This window comes from Gigantopelta aegis, chromosome 10 (assembly GCF_016097555.1).
Source record: "Gigantopelta aegis isolate Gae_Host chromosome 10, Gae_host_genome, whole genome shotgun sequence".
NCBI classification, from domain to species: Eukaryota; Metazoa; Mollusca; class Gastropoda; order Neomphalida; family Peltospiridae; genus Gigantopelta; species Gigantopelta aegis.
Window position 1 is genome coordinate 9,937,130 of NC_054708.1, and position 19,081 is coordinate 9,956,210.

Genomic DNA, 19,081 nt, shown 5'->3' on the forward strand with positions numbered 1-19,081 from the left:
TGTCCCAAACACATTCCCACGGTTACATTCGATAAAACCCAGCTACTGTACAATAAAGTTCCAAAATGTGAATATTCGCAAAAACGCAGCCACGTGCAAACCATGTCACCACTGCACGTGCGTTGTCTGCACGTGCAACATGAACACCGACAGTATAAAAGTGCAGGGTGTTCGCTTGCCTAGCCTCTGTATCTGGCCGACAGTTGACAATCCAGGACATGCCACGTCTCAGTGAACCGCAGAGAAACAATGCCATCCGCCGACTAGACGCAGGCGAATCCAGAACGGCGTTGCCAGGGCATTCCATATGTCCCCAAGCACCATCTCCAGACTGTGGGACCGTTACCAGCAACATGGATCAACACGTGACCTCCCTAGATCCGGTCGACCACGGGTCACTACCCCCGGGCAGGACCGCTACATCTGGGTACGCCACCTTCGGGAACGATTGACTACTGCCACCTCCACAGCCGCAGCAATACCAGGTTTGCGCAGGATATCCGACCAGACCGTACGGAACCGCCTACGTGAGGTAGGAATTCGTGCCAGACGGACAGTTCGAGGTGTCATCTTAACACCACAACACTGTCGACTCCGACTGCAGTGGTGCCAGATTCATCGACAATGGCCTCAACTGCGATGGAGACAGGTGTGGTTCAGTGACGAGTCCCGATTTCTGCTCCGACGTCATGATGGAAGATGTCGCGTGTATAGGCGTCGTGGTGAACGTTATGCGGCAAACTGCGTGCAGGAAGTGGACAGATTCGGCGGGGGTAGTGTCATGGTGTGGGCAGCCATCTCACACACTGGCAGAACTGACTTGGTCCACGTGCAGGGCAACCTGAATGCACAGGGCTACATTGACCAGATCCTCCGGCCACACATCGTTCCAGTTATGGCCAACGCCAACGCAGTGTTCCAACATGACAACGCCAGGCCTCACACAGCACGTCTCACAACGGCTTTCCTACAGAACAACAACATTAATGTCCTTCCTTGGCCATCGATATCACCGGATTTGAACCCAATTGAGCATCTATGGGACGAGTTGGACCGACGCCTCCGACAGCGACAACCACAGCCCCAGACCCTGCCCGAGCTGGCAGCAGCCTTGCAGGCCGAGTGAGCCACCATCCCCCGGGACGTCATCCGTACTCTGGTTGCTTCAATGGGCAGGCGGTGCCAGGCAGTTGTCAACACATGCGGAGGCCACACCCGGTATTGACTCCAGATGACCTTGACCTTGGTGGTGTGTCCTATCACTTACTCACAATGGACTAGAGTGAATTGTGAACAATCCTGCAACATTTGGTAATTATCGGACTCACCATTCAATAATTAAATCAATTCTCCAAATGTTACGACAATGTGGTTTTGCGTTTCTTCTTTTGAAGAGTATATATATATACATAAATTTACAATCCCTAAAAAGAAACAGGCTTCTTAAATTCAGCCCAATTATGATTTGATAACTGTACTAACACTGTAACAGTAATAAATGTTTAGCTCGTTTCATAGATTGACATGGTTAGTGACTTAAGAAGCACAGCATTTTTGGAAGTGTTATTTATTATTTTAAAAATTATATGTTAAAGAGTGGGAAGCAAACTGCTGTGACTTCACCAACTACACTCAAAGTGGTGACATAATACATACATGTATCACAATTTGTAACAGTAACAGTGGTGTTGCAAAATCTCTCTATTGTGCCCTGTTGCCCAGTACAGGTAGGTAAGAAACCAAGTAACTGGATTACCAGTTTAGGCCAATACTGAATTAAATAACATGTTGCCAGTTGTTGTTGTTTTTGGTTCCGAAGTGGTTTTGGAGCAATAATATGAACAAAAATGTAGTTGAGCACTGTAATTATATTTCTCAAATTTTGAAGAAGCCACTTTTGACAAATGCATTTAGAGGTAAATACATTTCAATTCATCTAAATTATTTTGTAAACTATGAAAACAAACACAGTCTATGTTTTCTTAAAGTATTTTTGTGCCCTCAAAGAGTTAGAATGTGGTTAAATATTTAATACATTAAAGACATGTCCTAAAAGGAGTCCACACTACACCAGCTAATAGATGGGAATGTAGGCTACAGCAGATCAGAAACCAACGACATTGGGTGGATGGTGCACACTTTTTCATAAGCCTAGTGTTCATGAGCTTGGCTTAGAAACACTGCTGCCATCATGTGATAATTTCTAGAGAAACCATTATGAACTAAAACAATAAAACGCATGAAAGTCTTAACATAAAACCTACTTTTTTGTTTTTTTTAAAACATTTAATAAGGATGAAAAAAATGTCATTTTGTCATCATGCATTCTTTTGAGTTCCTTCAACATTCTTTGTTCTTCGTCTTTTCTTTCAGAATGTATTGTTTTCAGAAGTGTCAACAACTCATTGCCACTGCTGCTGCATTTACGTTTGAATCGTGGTTGTGAATGGACAAATACTTTCGGCATTCTATACCATCCATTAGGATTGCTTGAAAACAGATCATTAAGTTGTTTAAAATAGAAACAAGTGATAAGCTTGGCCCCAGGTTTACTATTGTTGTAAATGACCTTTCTATATTTCCCAGCGAGAACTTTGAAATGCTTTTCTACTTCTTGTGATTCAAAAGATGTTCCTGTTTCTTTGTTCAGCTCGGATGCGACAAGTTCCCAAAATGTTTCTTTCTTACAAGCTGGATCAATCCACATGCTTCTGTATTTCTCCAAAAGACTCATGAAAACATCACTAGTTTCTTTTGACCATGGTTCAGTCCACTGGCTTTTATTTGGATCTGGATCAATGGCAAGAGTTCCGGAAACATCAAAACCATCACTCTGGCCAGATTCTTGCACCTCATCCGCATTGTCTTCAGAATCGGACAAAGATATTACTTTGCTATCCTCAAACATTTCACGCTTCCTACTTTGTTTTTGTAGAGTTTTTTGTGAAGTTCGCCTATAACCATTATCAGAAAGCGGAACTGTCCTCAAAAATGCAGAAAACATTTCCATCTTTTCCTGATGCATTGTTTCCATTTTATCAAAACACTTTTGTTCTTGTTCTCCATCATCATCATTCATGTCTAGGATCAAGGACATGACTGTTTTACTTGTAGAAGAACTACCACATGGATCATCATTATCATCACCATTGGATTTGCTTTCACTTGGCTGACTAATCACTGGGACATAACTATAGACTTCTGACAATGCTTTATAGAAGAAACAGGAACGTTTTTTGTTTCCAGGAATGACGTTGTTCTCAGTGACAATTCTGTACTGCCGTGACATGCACTTGTATTTAGTAGAACAGTGACTTGCAGTACAGGAAGCATAACCAGCATCTCTCATTTGTGCTGCAATGTGCTCCCACATAACTTTCTTCCATCTGTCAGTCATCTTATTGGAATTGATGTATTCTTTGTAAAACTGTATTAGCTGCAGTGCCTGTTCATTTGTCCAGTACTGGTTTAAATCAGACAAGCTTGTGTCTTCATTGGAAGTAGAAATTTTCGTCTTCTTGTCTTCTTGACTAATGCGTATAATTCTATTAACTGCCATACCAAACACGCATGCACTTCACAGGGAGATCTGCCAAAAAGAGAAAATATCTATTAACATGAGGAAGTTTCACAACCAATAATTTTTACTATATTTTACACATTTATACAGGTACCACTGACAGCTGAAGATATTACAATTACCACAAACCTTTGTAAATTGTCCAAGGGTTAAAGTCTATAAATTATTTAATTTATTGTTTCTTCAGTTCTGAAGACCCTGTACGTATATGCTGTAATACAATTATCACATTTGGCATAACATTAAAAGATGAATTTGCTAACTTTTATTCCATTCAGCCTAATAATTTTAATTAAAATAACAAAGCCATGAAAACATTTAAATTTATACTTCTAAAGACATGATTAAAAAATAATAACTCCCACATGAACAAAAAACAATGTACCTGTATAGATCATATTCAAAGCAAGAAATATGAAAGGCTGTTTTAAATAAACGCACTATCCTGAGTTTGTAACCATTTTATAAAAGGTATTCAGCAAATACAATATTTTTTATATCAATAATTATTAAAACTACAATTTATTTATATTATATACCTTGTTTAAAATATGAAAATAATTGTCTAAAATAATAAGAGAATATAAAAGTTAATAAACTTTATTTATTATTGTTTCAATATACCATAATGTTTCTTGGGTTTTTTAAAGTCTAACGTCATAATGACCAACACACTGGAAAAATGTATTTAATTAGTGGTTAGATTATGAATTAAGACTGTAGTTAAGAATTAAACACAAAAGTTCTGTAATATATCTATGTATGTACATGTATTAACAAAGTAGAGGAAACCTACCTCCTAAATACTCTTGTGCAATATCTGATGATGATGTTCAGATGCTAGAGGCAAATAGATCCACTGAAAAAGCAAATATGGTACCGGTTTTCATTTTCAACTGGCTAAATTACCAGGCTACAGATTTACGAAGCTATTTTACAATATCATAAGCTATCTTAGCACTACGATATCGTTAAACCATAGTTATTGACGGTTATATGGCGTCAGACATATGGTTAAGGACCACACAGATATTGAGAGAGGAAACCCGAAACCCGAAAATAGCCTAATGGGCCTACTGATGGGGATCGATCCCAGACCGACGGCACATCGAGCGAGCGCTTTACCACTGGGCTACGACAGCTTCAGAAATATGGGCCTTGAGCCTGAAACACATAATTCACAATACTTAGTATGCAATTAAAGAGCCTTAATTTTGCTATATATATATATGTAAATTGTTTGGCTAATTAAAACTTTAATTTAGCTACAGATTATTTTCTGACCACATTATTTAAGTTTAAATTAGACAAAATGCTCAATATTAAATTGCGATTCCACCATAAAAGCTCTCCAATTTTATTTTTAAAAGTCCTAACAATACTCTGGTGATAGGTTTAATTAAAGGGCTCAAAATAGCGGCCTGCAAAAACAGTCTATTTTTTAGACCCAGCAAGTAAAATAAAAATTCACCTGCTGAAACCACAAAAAAATTGCAAATCATTATTCAAGGAAGGAAAGAAATGTTTTATTTAACGACGCACTCAACACATTTTATTTACGGTTATATAGGTTAAGGACCACGCAGATATTCATGGGCTACTCTTTTCGATTAGCAGTAAGGGATCTTTTATATGCACCATTCCACAGACAGGATAGTACATGCCACAGCCTTTGTTACACCAGTTATGGAGCACTGGTTGGAATGAGAAATAGCCAAATGGGTCCACCAACGGGGATCGATCCTAGACCGACCGCGCATCAAGCAAACGCTTTACCACTAGGCTACGTTTCGCCCAGATCATTATTCTGCTAGTTAGCTCATGATTCTGTTGTCTCTTTTATATATATATATATATATACAGGAGTGCAGAAAGTACACTCGCCAAATGCGAGTAAAAATGCTGATGAACGAATTAAAAAATGTCTTCACTTCAAATGATATATCAGTGTTCGAGATAAAACAATTTGGGAAGTATCCCAGTTGGATACTAGCATTTCAAAATCTGGTATCCCACCTGAGAATTTAGTATCCCACTTAAATGAAATTCATAAATAACATCATAACAATTTGAAGGGAGGAAACATCCACCAAAAACAATAGCGACTTAGCAGTTCTCAGTCTATCGCTATGCCTCTATTGCTCCAATGTAGCATTAGACTGGGTACGAGTTGGGGGAGATATTATTACAGCATAGCATTAGACTGGGTGCAAGCTCGGAAATACTGTTACTTAACTTAAATGACGACTTTCATTGTTTCAGCGAAAAATAAAAACACAAGATTAAAAATAAAATAAAACATTATATGGTATCCCGGTGGGATACTGGGTTCTTGAAGTCTGGTATCCAAAATTAAATTCTGGTATCCCCTGGATATCGGGATACCGTTAATCTCGAACACTGTATATACAGTGTTTATTATAATATTGTTAAATAATAACATATTGTTATATAGGCAGGCGGACTATTAGAAATTCAGGTGGGCTAGTAAATTTTAGTTGGTTTTGGTCTGGCAGGCTAGTGAAATATTTTCCATTTCTGCATCCTGTATATATTTCTTTACAGGTGGTGCATGACTCACCCCCCTCCCCATTAATTTAGCGTAACATTCTAAACCACCAGCTTAAATTCCTGCATTGTAATTTGTAAAGTTCTAATTATTTTTTGATGTTAAAAGGGAAATGGATGACTTTAGTTTAGATGTGTGCAAGAATTTTAGCAATGGGGGGTCTATAGGGGTCTATAGTTCGTCCCACAGGGAACTCCTTTTTTCATGCTATGGAATTTACTACAAGTTATTTATTTTGGTGGGTGGGGGGGGGTACTTAACTCAGTTGGTTGAGTGCTCGCATGAGGTGCCTGTGTCGCAGGATCGAACCACCTCAGTGGATCCATTCAGCTGATTGGGTTTTTTCTTCAACCAGTGCACCAAAACTGGACAAAGGCCATGGTATGTGCTTTCCTGTCTGTGGGAAAGTGCATATAAAAGATCCCTTTCTGCATTAGGAAAAATGTAGCATATTTCCTTTGATGACTACGAAACATTATTACAAAATGTTTGACAACTAATAGCCGATGATTAATTAATGTGCTCCAGTGGTGTTGTTAAACAAAACAAACTTTTAAAAACAAAAATTTTACTTTTGAGCCGATTCAATGTTTTTTTTAAATTGGACACAAATTTTATTTTATTCTGTTATTTCCAAAACACTTTTACTTTTCTTCTTACGTCAAATGAAACAAATTATTTACAAAAAAAACATGTTTGTAAGAGGCTGGGACGGACTATACATTGGCGACTGAAGTTTGGGATGGGGGGAGAGGTCCAGTCATGCTCCCTAGTAAAATACTGATAGAAAATTAAATCTGCTTAAGCAGGAAGGCGTTTTGACCCCGGAACTATCCCGTCTGAACAAGCACCTGAACTTGTTAAGAACATGATGTAACCCATTACAAAAGTCATCCATTTCACTTTTAACATATCAAAAAAGAATAACTTTACAGTGCAGGAATTTAAGCTGGGGGACTCTTATGATCTCCTTAACTAAAAGTCCTTTTTAAAAAGAAATTCAGTTTTATCATTTATAGGATCATTACATGTAGTAGTATTAGCATGTCAGGCCTAATTTTGTTTTTTGTAAAAAAAACTGACTTATAAAGTGAAAAGTAAAATGTGCCAGGACGTGACGAAAATGGACATGACTTTTTTAACACTGCAGTCAATTCCAAAACTCTGCTCTCCTGGTAGAATGTTTGCTTATTGAAATACACTGTTTAACACAATATCCAGTCTATTTTTAAATGCCATATAGCAAATTACTAAAAAAATATTCTTTATGATGTAACATTTATTTTACGTGACTTTTTGTCCAGTTCACTTATACAGCTAATAAATGATATGTATATCAAATACTACTAAAGAAACACTGTTAGTTTATGAAACCAATGATATTTACTGGTTTTAAGTATTTTTATCATCAAAATAAGTGCATATATTCTTAATTAATTGAACTGTCGTTGTGCAAAAACAAATTCTCATACAATACACTTTTATAACCCATAACCATATCATTTGTCAACAAGATTGCTTATCCTGATGTTGCTAAGTCTGGTGATTTTTGTCCTACCTGTACAATACATGTACAAACTAAAAAGACGAAGTATCTAGGTGTTACTTTTTCGTTGGCTGCGGCATCAATTTTTGCATTTAGCTCAACATTGATTGTACAAATGTAGCTTCATTTCTCATAAATTACATGTCCTGCATCAGTAAAGCTTCATTTATAGTTCTATCTATGAATGTTCTCCTTAATGCACGTCAAAATTTGTTTTTCAATTTTATTATTTTAAAATTTTAATAAAACAATTTGAGGTTCGATTTTTTAAAAATATTTTAGAAACATTTTTAATATGCATTGAGATGAATATCTACAGATGTACTATCAATGACACTGAATAAGTTTGGGGTATAGGCAAGACATTTAATTCTGAAGAATTCTTGTTTGCAATTTACCATATGTTTTAGAATTAAAATATATTATATTTTGCCTTTTGCTGGTATTTTTATGATCATCTGATTTAATTGGAATTCAAAATATGAACCCCAGTCAGTATAGAAATTAGTCTTTGGACAGTTTCTTCTTTCTGTTTATCATTATCTGATAGGCCAAACTGTCAACAATGTATATTAATATATAAACTGTTGATGGTTGACAATAGCAAAAATCTCATTGACACAACTGATTTGAATTCATCCAACCCAAGTTTTATGATCAACATGTATCTTTACCAATTATATCCTTCACTAGAGGAATGTTGGTTTATATATATATTCTAATTCATGTTTGGATACCTGTATCTGCCAAGGAATAAACTTAAGATTTTAGCAGAACATTCTATTAACAATTCTTTGACACAATATTTATTGTATGTGTACACCAGTTTGGGTTCACAAAATGGAACATTTGGTATAAATACTATATTCCTTAAATTGGTAGATTATCAATAATTCACTGTTTGGTCAAAACATAGAAGCATAGAATTGATAATAGTATTTTTTTTAATCTACACAAATCCACATTAAATATTCGAACATGCTCTCGCGAACTTCCACTTTTTCTGTTTCTGATTCTTAATGGTGAACGGTAAAATATCGAAAATAAAAGTAATTTCTTTTAGGTACATGTGCATTAACTAGTCAGTTTTGCCAATTTCTTTATATAGAGAAATGTAATACATTTTTAATCTTTACTCAATTTAACCTGCCATCTTGAATGTCACGTCCTGGCTTAATGTCACATCCCGGCTCAAAATTTGAGGTGGTTATTTTAATCATTTAATACAACCAGTCATCATTATACCTTTTATTTATACTTGGAACATTGAGAACGAGGAGGATTAAAAAGGATTTTTATTTCTGAAAAATTGTTTTTAAATAAAACTTAACTTTTATATTTCAAATCAGCCGGACGCGACATTATATATTTTGAAAAATAATTTAATATACTAATTATGATATGAAAGAAGGCAAAGTAGTATTTTCATATGTAGTATATTTTAGATGTGATGTCCTGATAGCTAATTTTTAAATTTGACATAACAGTAATGAAATATTACCAAAAAACGAATGTCACATCCTGGCTTACAAAAATTATTTTTTCAAATAAAACCGTCATAAAAACCCATAAAACATAAGTAAATTGGCAACAAAAGTATATTTGTATGTGCTTAAGGGTGTTAACTTTAAGCTATAATAAAAACTTAGTTTAATAGATCATTTTGAAATTTCCACACCCATGGACCAAATACCACGGAATGGCCCTTAAATTAAATTTATGGGGCGGGGGTTGAGTCATGTACCACCTGAAAAAAATATATATACAAGTAAACATGGGAAGGAAGGAAATGGTTTATTTAACTATGCACTCAACACATTTTATTTACGGATATATGGCGTCAGACATATGGTTAAGGACCAGATATTGAGGGAGGAAACCCAGTCGCCACTTCATGGGTTACTCTTTTCTATTAGCAGCAAGGAATCTTACTACAGGATAGCACAAACCACAAGCTCATATGATGTACCAGTCGTGGTGCACTGGCTGTTGGGAGAAATAGCCCAATGGGCCCATTGATGGGGAGGATCGATCGCGCATCAAGCGCTTTACCACTGGGCTATGTCTCGCCCCACAAGTAACAATAGCTTTGAAGTTTCAAGAAGATAGTAGTCTACATTTCGTTTCTATACATTTTAAAACGTCTGTTCAAATTATGTTTGCACACCTTGCAGCGTACTTATACTGCTAATCACTTTAATAACAATAAATAGAACCGATTTTATCAGAACTACTCGATCAGCACCGCCCAAACGTAGGCTAAGGGACTGTCCATAAATATCGATGTGCTTCACAATCCGAACAATGTTCGGAAGGGGGAGAGGGGGTAAAGGCCATGTTCGGATTGCTTTTCAGGTAAAACATCGGTCCATCGAAGGTCAATGTTTCTTACAATTCGGATTAGGGGAGGGGGTCAAACCCAATCCTAACAATGTTAGGATTATGAAAACCATTGACATTTATGGACCGTCCCTAACATAATGGAAAAGGAAAATGGCGGACAAAGATCGCGTTCTGAGATTTTACTACATGAGCTATCGTGAAATAAACATATCACAATGCTCCAGAGAAAAATCATAATTTGTATTTGTACTGCTATGTAACTGACACTTACCAATAGCACGTGACAAACTGTCACATTGCTGCACTAGAACGACCAAGGCGCCATTCGCTACAGAAGGCGCAGTATTTCAGACTCCATTCGGGTGACCTACTTATGTAGAGGTGCATGCGCATTTCACACCTGATACAAGTACTCCGCTCGAACGACGTTTTTTTTTTTTTGTCAATCTAATTCAATAGAAATAAAAAATAATATGATGCTCGATCGGTCTTAGATCGATCCACGTCGGTGAGCCCATTGGGCTATTTCTCGTTCCAGGCAATTTAACTTTAAACTTAAAACAAAGTTTAGTTATATATCAGGGGCCTAATTCACCAAACTCTCGCAACTTCACGATCTCGCAGTGCAATGCTAAAAGACTTGCAAAGAGAATGCTTTGTTGTCTAACAGAGCCTAACAGACCTTTGTGAATTAGGCCCCAGACACGTATTGCATTCAAAAGTCATCATATTAATTCCACTGAGGTACAAATCTATTCATTCAAATTACATACATCATGGCGGGTGGCAGTAACAATCGCAGCTAATTTAATAAGTTGATCAGGAATGCAGTCGTAGGAACGCTATCTCGAGTGGGAGCACATTCTGTACTAGGGGGTGGGTGTCACAACCTCGTGGGTGGGTGGGGGGGGGGACACAAGTCATATCGGTATCTTTATCCAGAGTAGGACATTTTTGTCCTGGGGCGGGGGGGGGGGGGGGCAGTTCCACCCGGTCCCCCGATTGCCTGCCAGAAATAACCACTGGGTCGAGTGCCCGGAGTGGTCAGACAAAAGCTGATGGAAAATAGCAGGTGATTTGAACAGATGGCACCTGTCGCGTTTGGAGAGACAAGGACTGGGATGTGGAGGAATGAATGAATGAATGAATGTTTAACGACACCCCAGCACGAAAAATACATCGGCTATTGGGTGTCAAACTATGATAATTCAAATAAATAAAGTGATGATCAACATCAATATAAAAATTCAATGTTTAAACAAAAACAGTGTAAAGAACTGTGCCAAAAATACAAATACAAATATCACAGAATTTTACGGACACCGAATTTTACTCTGAACTTCCATTTGTGCTGTATTGGCCATTCTCAAAGAGAATGTTACACCCCTGCACCACGGTGAGGTTACAGCACACGCAGGGGGGGATGTGGAGGAAAGCAGCAAACGAAATTGAAATATAGTGAAAAACAGTTCTAAGAAGCTGCTAAACCGGGAAGAAATGAGATAGAAATCAATGGCAATAAAGGAAAGTGGTCAGTGGGGGGGAAACACAAACGACAGCAAACATGGGAAGTCGGGATATTGAAATAATTCCAGAAATAATAACTAATAAATATATAACTATACAATATGTTATTTAATATGGCATATTTAGAAGTTCGTCACTTTGTTTTTATGGTATAGCATAGTTGTCTATATACACAATGTTTTACACAGTATTTTATTTCTTTAGTTTTTTAATAATATCCAGGAAAGCTGAAAACATTTTCATCTTTTCATCGTGCATTTTTTCTAGTCTACACATTGTCGTCTCTTCTCTCTCTTTCCTCTCCTCGCTCAGCTTTCTGACTAATGACGTCAGATTACTCGTAGACTCCATTTTGGAATCTTTTCTCACTCGTTTGCCTTTGAAAGTTTTCCCCGATTCCGGAAAGTCTTGGTCAGCGCTGGAATCATCATCCAAATCAGAACTGTCCATTATGAAATCATCACTAAACGGAGGTGCAGATCTTTTGCGTGTGGACGAGACCAGGCGTTTGCTACATCTTGTTGGCGGCGGCGAATCGTTAGGCTTCTTGGCAACCGTTTTAATAAACGATGAAAACATATCCATTTTTTCTCTGTGCATTGTCTCGAGTTTTTCCAATCTTTTCTTGTCTTTTTCGTTTTTATCCTTGTTGATGTTAATGAGTACAGACGATAATTTATCGTTTGCAAACGAATCGTCTTCGCTATTTACTTCGTCCGTCTCCGTGGACTTTGGCCCTGTGTAATCGTACACTTCCGAGAGTGCATCATAATATGGAAATTCCTTATTTCTATCTTCTGGGGGAGTCCCGCGATCACAGATAACTCTGTACTGTCGTATTAGAGTCCTGTATTTCGTGTGGCAGTGATTATCAGTGCATTTTGTATGACCCAAATCTCGCATTTTAGATGAGATAGAGTCCCACATTGGCTTTTGATTTCGAACATATACCGGGTTTGCTTCAGTGTAATCCTTGTACAATCGAATTAAGTCAAATATTCGTGGTTCTGTCCACAAGTACTGTCCATGGCTGTATTTCGTGGTATACCTACTAGTATAGTCTTTTCTACCCGTAAATTTATTACGATTAGAAATTGTTACCCTTTTGGGTGTTGCAGACTCCTGTTTCTCATCGGTTACCTCGTTACCAACACTATCCACCATTTCTTCACATTTTATTTCAATATTCATGTCTGAAAACAAATAACAAATATTAATTTGAGAAATAGGGCCCAACTAAAGCGTCAACGTTATTGTCATTGATAAATCAAGTGTCTTGCAGTTTGCCACACCCCAAATCAAGTTTCATTGGTGGTTTAAAATAAAACTATTTATTTAATATATATATAAATATAACATTTAATGAAATATCTTAAAATATCAATATAACATTTAATGAAGTATCTTAAAATATCAGTGAAATAAAAGTGTTATCAGTCACTCAATGACGATAACACATTTTAGAGTGAAATTTTCACTATTTCACTCTAAAATGTATTATCGTCACTGTAAAAAGTATTACCTTCACTGTAAGAAAGCCGGAACTATTTTGCTGCTGACATTTTAAAAATAAAGGTAAATTGCCAAAAGTTATATAATAAAGAGAAAATTTCATGGGGGGTTTTTTGTGGGTTTTTTCGTCAGATATGATTTATATCTCATCTCGTGAAGTTTGCAATCATATAAAATGAGATATGATTGCAAACTTCACCCGATGAGATATAAATCATATTTGACAACAAAAAACATGAAATATTCTCTATGTATTCAAAACAGCGTACAACTTCACCGAGGCAGTATGCAGATAAAAGAGTGGCATCTGCATTATTCTCCAGTCCATTAATTATCTCAATTATCTTTGTTGCAAGTGTAATATTTTTACATTTTAAAATGTATTTGTGACATTATTTCTAGATACTTTGGGATCCATTCCATGTTCTTTTTAAACTGACTGTAAAGTATTATTATGGTAGGCAGTGTAGGCCTACGCATAAAACAGGAGACATCACAAGTCGGTCAAAATCTAGTTGTCATTTTGGATTCATGGCTATCTAGTAAAATATCAATCTAATTAAAATTAGCTCCACTATTACATGTGGATCTAAAGACAGCCAGTTGGAGCTCATGTCCACCAATCAAAACCTTACTTGCAGAATCCTGCCAGTGATTTAAAACTAACAACACTGCGTAGTCCCCAATGTCCAGGTAACATTTCGTCTGTAAATAACAATTTAAATATTGACCAATCACACTTCGCCTTTTATAACGTTATTTGGGAGCATACAAATTCTAAAAATATCGGGCGAGTCTATTTTAGTGGCCGCAGTACAGCGAACCATACCAATACGTACGGAGTGGGTTATCAGTCTTCAATTTTACATTAAAAATTATTTATTTATTTATAAAATTTAAAAAAAACTAAATCAGTCTTCAGTTTTACATTACAAATTATTTATTTTATAAAATAAAACATGTTTTAAGGCATTCGTAATTCACACGAAACATGTCGTATACCCTCAGGATAATTCGGAATGTTTTCAAATTATTTTTAAATCACTGGCAGGATTCTGCAAGTAAGGTTTTGATTGGTAGACATGAGCTCCAACTGGCTGTCTTTAGATCCACATGTAATAGAGGAGATAATTTTAATTAGATTGGTAAAATATTGAATCTCTATATTTTATCACAAAAATAAGTACTTTTGGTAGGAAGACAACAGTATACATTTTTAATAAAGCCCCTTTAAAACTGTACTCTGCATTATAAAATGGGAAGGTGAGATTGCGTCTTTAACCACTAAATCATCGAGTCCTGTTTGAATGTTTAATTAATCGATCGTATGCCGTTACGGTAATTTCGTTTTTAAATTCAACTAAGAAATCTAACTTAACAATGGCGAGTTTACCCCCCCCTCACCCCCCCCCCCTCCCTTACGTGCTATTAAAAAACATTCCATCGAGTTTTCACTATTTTGTTTTTCCATTGAATAAAGAGAATCAACACTGATTCTACGAGAACCTCCGAATAGTCCGACTAAATTCGCTCGAATACGCCTGTTCGTGTGTACTACTCACTGTACTAGCTGAATGGCTAAGAATAACAACACAACGTCAATGCAAGGAGACACAAACGTAATAGCAGGCTGCAGCTAATGTTATTGTTCTCTCTTATATACATTTACTCTGCAAGAGATTAAAAATACAACATGGTAACACTTACTCGCAAGGATAAATACAATATAGGAATCACTCAAATACGACCCAAGTCAAAGCAACCATTCCCCGTCGAAGTTTCGTTGCTTTCCGGTGGCATGGTGTATTGTGGGAACGAGGTCGGGAAGGTCACAGTTAACAACACGAACTCGCTTTGCACACACGCAAACATAAACACGTGTACTTATACATTACATGTATTACATTACACTTATAGTCCATCTCACACGGAACGGCTTTTTTCATGCTATGGCATTTAGGCCTACTACAATTTAAGTTATTTATTTCTGAGCCGATTGTTTTTTAAACTTGCACACAAATGGGGTTTTTTTTTATTATTATTATTTCCAACACATTTTTACTTATTTTTTTTTACGTCAAACAAAACTCAAATTATTTCCAGAACTATTTTTATTGAAGGATTATAGATAAAGAATGACAGACACACACACACGTACGCGTACGCACACATATATTTAATTAATCATCGGCTATTGGATGTCAAATGTTTGGTAATTTTGAAAGTCTTGAGGAAACCCTCTATAGATTAGATAACGTTGCTAACGTGCCTATATCCAAAACAGGTTCAAGCACTCCCGATATTTCCAGTATCAGCAAGGGATATTTTAAGCACTTTTTTTCCATAGACAAGACAGCACGTGCCATGATTTTTGATATAGGCTATCACTCTTTGTGCATTGGTTGAGATGGGGAGAAAACCCAATCAGAGGTGGTTAGATCCTGTTACCCAACCACCTCAGGCGAGTGCTCTACCAACTGAGCTAGCTAGATCCGCCATTTAAGACAACACAATCATAGTAATATATGATTAATATAATTTTGCTTAAAAGTTCTTGGTTGTCTAACTAAATATTTTGTATACACTGGCGTAGGAAACGGGAGGGGGAGGGGACAGAAGCGATGTTTTAAAAAACTATATTTATACATGTATTTATATATGTGTGTGCCCCACCACCACCACCACCACCACCACCACCACCACCACCACACACACCTTGTGGCACCTTCCTACGCCCGTGCATAATATTCCTGTATAAAACTTGTTGGATTTTTTCTTTTTAATCTGTCTGTCTCTGTCTGTCTGTCTGTCTGTCTGTCTGTCTCTCTCTCTCTCTCTCTCTCTCTCTCTCTCTCTCTCTCTCTCTCTCTCTCTCTCTCTCTCTCTCTCTCTCTCTCTCTCTCTCTCTCTCTCTCTCTCTCTCTCTCTCTCATGGTCATGTAACATATATTTTATTGTCACCTACAAATTCTACATGCATTCTCCAACTATTTTTTTTTCTTCTGAAGACGTTTGTGATCTCTGTGACCTTTTGCCACAAATTTCGATAATTTTACTAAGATATATTTCTAAAATGTACTTAAAATCCAAGTATCATCAAAACCCTGTCCTGATCTATACGTATTAGAAACAATACACAGAATGTACAGTAGTTAATATTATATTAACAGAAGAAAAAAACCCAAAACTAAATACAAAACAAAAACAAACAACAACGATAAAACACCCACAAAACTGTAGGTTAGAACTATGCACCTTAAGTGGATGGATGGATGGATGAATATTTCGTGGATGAATGAACATATATAGTGAATGCATGAATTAACACATAATTATGTATGCAACGATATGGAATTACGAGTAGGCTACAATCCAGTCTATTGTTATAGACGCTGATTTCAATCAGATTGGAGTAGGCTACAATCTGACAAATAGGCAGCGCCTCAAGAGATAGCACTTGACACTTTGCATACATTTTATAATCTTTCAAGAAACTTTATTTACAGTTTGCAACCCTAATTTATACCTTTGTACACATTTTATTCACCACACCATTGGGCTATTTTTCGTTCCAACCAGTGCACCACGACTGGTATGTGCTATCCTGCCTGTGGAATGAATGAATGAATGAATGAATGAATGAATGAATGAATGAATGAATGAATGAATGAATGAATTGAATGATTGAATGTTTAACGACACCCCAGCACGAAAAATACACCGGCTGCTGGGTGTCAAACTATGGTAATGCAAATATATAAAGTGATGATCAACATCAATATAAAAATTCAAGATTAAAAAAAAAAAAAGTGTAAAGAACTGTGCAAAAACACAAATATCACAGATAGATACTGAATTTTACTCAAAACTTCAATTTTGTGCTGTATTGGCCATTCTCAAAGAAAATGTTACACCCCTGCACCACGATGAGGTTACAGCACACACAGGGGCCTGCTTGTGGAATGATGTATATAAAAAAAATCATTAGCTACTAATGGATAAAATGTAGCGAGGGTTTTTTTCTTCAGAATATATATCAAAATTACCAAATGTTTGACGTCCAATAGTCGATTATTAATAAAATGAATGTGCTCTAGAGGTATCGTTAAACAAAAACAAACTTTAAAGCTGCAGTGTCTAGAATATTTTTATTATTTAAGCATTTAGAATAGATGATCCAGTTCTGTTTGGTACATAAAAGGCCCACCACATCGCTATAGTTTCGCAATGCTGGCTTCAATCTAATTAAAATTAGCTCCACTATTACATGTGGATCTAAAGACAGCCAGTTGGAGCTCATGTCCACCAATCAAAACCTTACTTGCAGAATCCTGCCAGTGATTTAAAACTAACAACACTGCGTAGTCCCCAATGTCCAGGTAACATTTCGTCTGTAAATAACAATTTAAATATTGACCAATCACACTTCGCCTTTTATAACGTTATTTGGGAGCATACAAATTCTAAAAATATCGGGCGAGTCTATTTTAGTGGCCGCAGTACAGCGAACCATACCAATACGTACGGGGTGGGTTATCAGTCTTCAATTTTACATTAAAAATTATTTATTTATTTATAAAATTAAAAAAAAACTAAATCAGTCTTCAGTTTTACATTACAAATTATTTATTTTATAAAATAAAACATGTTTTAAGGCATTCGTAATTCACACGAAACATGTCGTATACCCTCAGGATAATTCGGAATGTTTTCAAATTATTTTTAAATCACTGGCAGGATTCTGCAAGTAAGGTTTTGATTGGTGGACATGAGCTCCAACTGGCTGTCTTTAGATCCACATGTAATAGTGGAGCTAATTTTAATTAGATTGTGCTGGCTTATCTACATTATCTAGGGGGCGCCAGTAAAACTGGGAATTTACGCGATTTGCACAGGCGCTGAGCTTCTCACGTGATTTTGAACAAATCTTGATTGACGGGTCGTTTCATACCTCCAAAATATATTTATATCCATAGAGGTATGGTACAATACCTTTTCAGGGGTCGGTGGGGAATTTGCCTTGAAATTTTGACAGTGACCAGCGGTTGGCATACGCGTTACATGATAAGGGGGTGTTAATAATTAATAATACAAACTTTATTTCTATATATATATATATATATATATATATATATATATATATATATATAAATGAATAATACAAAGAACATGGCACATTTTAAAACATAAGTATTAAAACATAAATAAGAACCACATTTATAGTCATGTATGGAATTTAAGTGAATAAAGCCTTGTACCAAGACAAACATTTAAGATGGTCTAATAATGAATGTGACTAATGCTACTCGTATTAAAGTAGCCTAGAGGATCTGGAGAGTTCTGCTTGCAGGCCCGTAGCATGATGGAGATTATTGGGGGGGGGGGGGGGGGGGGGTCAATTGATCGAACACCGAAGGTGCGAGGTATTTGGGGGGTCCGGGGCATGCTTCAAAGGTTATTTGCCCTTTACTGTAACTCGCCGTTAATCTCGATCCGTTAGTCTCGCTACAACTTTTACATTCAGTCGAGATGTAAAGGTTATAAAAAAAAAAAAAAAAAAAAGGGGGAAAAAAGCCCCAAAAAGCCCCCCCCCTGCTACGGGCCTGGCTTGTCTGTGAGAAAATATGTTGTAACATGCCTAGCCTTGGCCTACTATATTGCCATTGGTGATATATGAGCTTGGCATCTAGGAGGGACAAAAATAATTCCATGTCTGGGTAGTAAAATATGGACAGTGTATTTTTTAGTTTTGTATATAAACGAGTGTTAAATTTGACGGGCATTTTGTTAAGTAAGGCCCTATAGTGTTTGAAGTGGGGAGCATGGCCCTGTACCACGTGAAATGTTTCTACAAGATAGCGTCAACATAAATTTGTAATCCAAAGAACAAGTTCTACAGAAAGTGTCACTTTTATGTCCCTGCACCATTTATTTTTTATTTATATTTAGAAAAATAAATGTGTTGTCTTTAACGATACCATTAATAATATCAACCTCTCATAGC

At 36.5% G+C, this 19,081-nt stretch overlaps 1 protein-coding gene across 5 annotated transcripts in view; it reads right to left on the reverse strand.

The window, feature by feature from the left end:
• The window catches only part of LOC121383245, a 19,695-nt gene extending 4,799 nt beyond the window's left edge, over positions 1-14,896 (reverse strand). The window contains exons 1-3 of one of the 5 annotated variants that reach the window (XM_041513144.1): positions 10,310-10,537; positions 4,377-4,439; positions 1,854-3,589 (exon numbers count right to left, since the gene is read on the reverse strand). In XM_041513144.1, coding sequence (XP_041369078.1) covers positions 2,261-3,559 — 1,299 coding nt within the window. In that variant the 5' untranslated portion in view covers positions 3,560-3,589; positions 4,377-4,439; positions 10,310-10,537 and the 3' untranslated portion in view covers positions 1,854-2,260. Of the gene's footprint in view, positions 1-1,853; positions 3,590-4,376; positions 4,440-4,657; positions 4,727-10,309; positions 10,538-12,666; positions 12,759-14,499; positions 14,581-14,784 lie in introns of those variants that run through there. The other 4 variants (XM_041513141.1, XM_041513142.1, XM_041513139.1 and 1 more) reach the window with 4 other exon arrangements.
• Between the last annotated feature and the right edge of the window lie 4,185 nt (positions 14,897-19,081).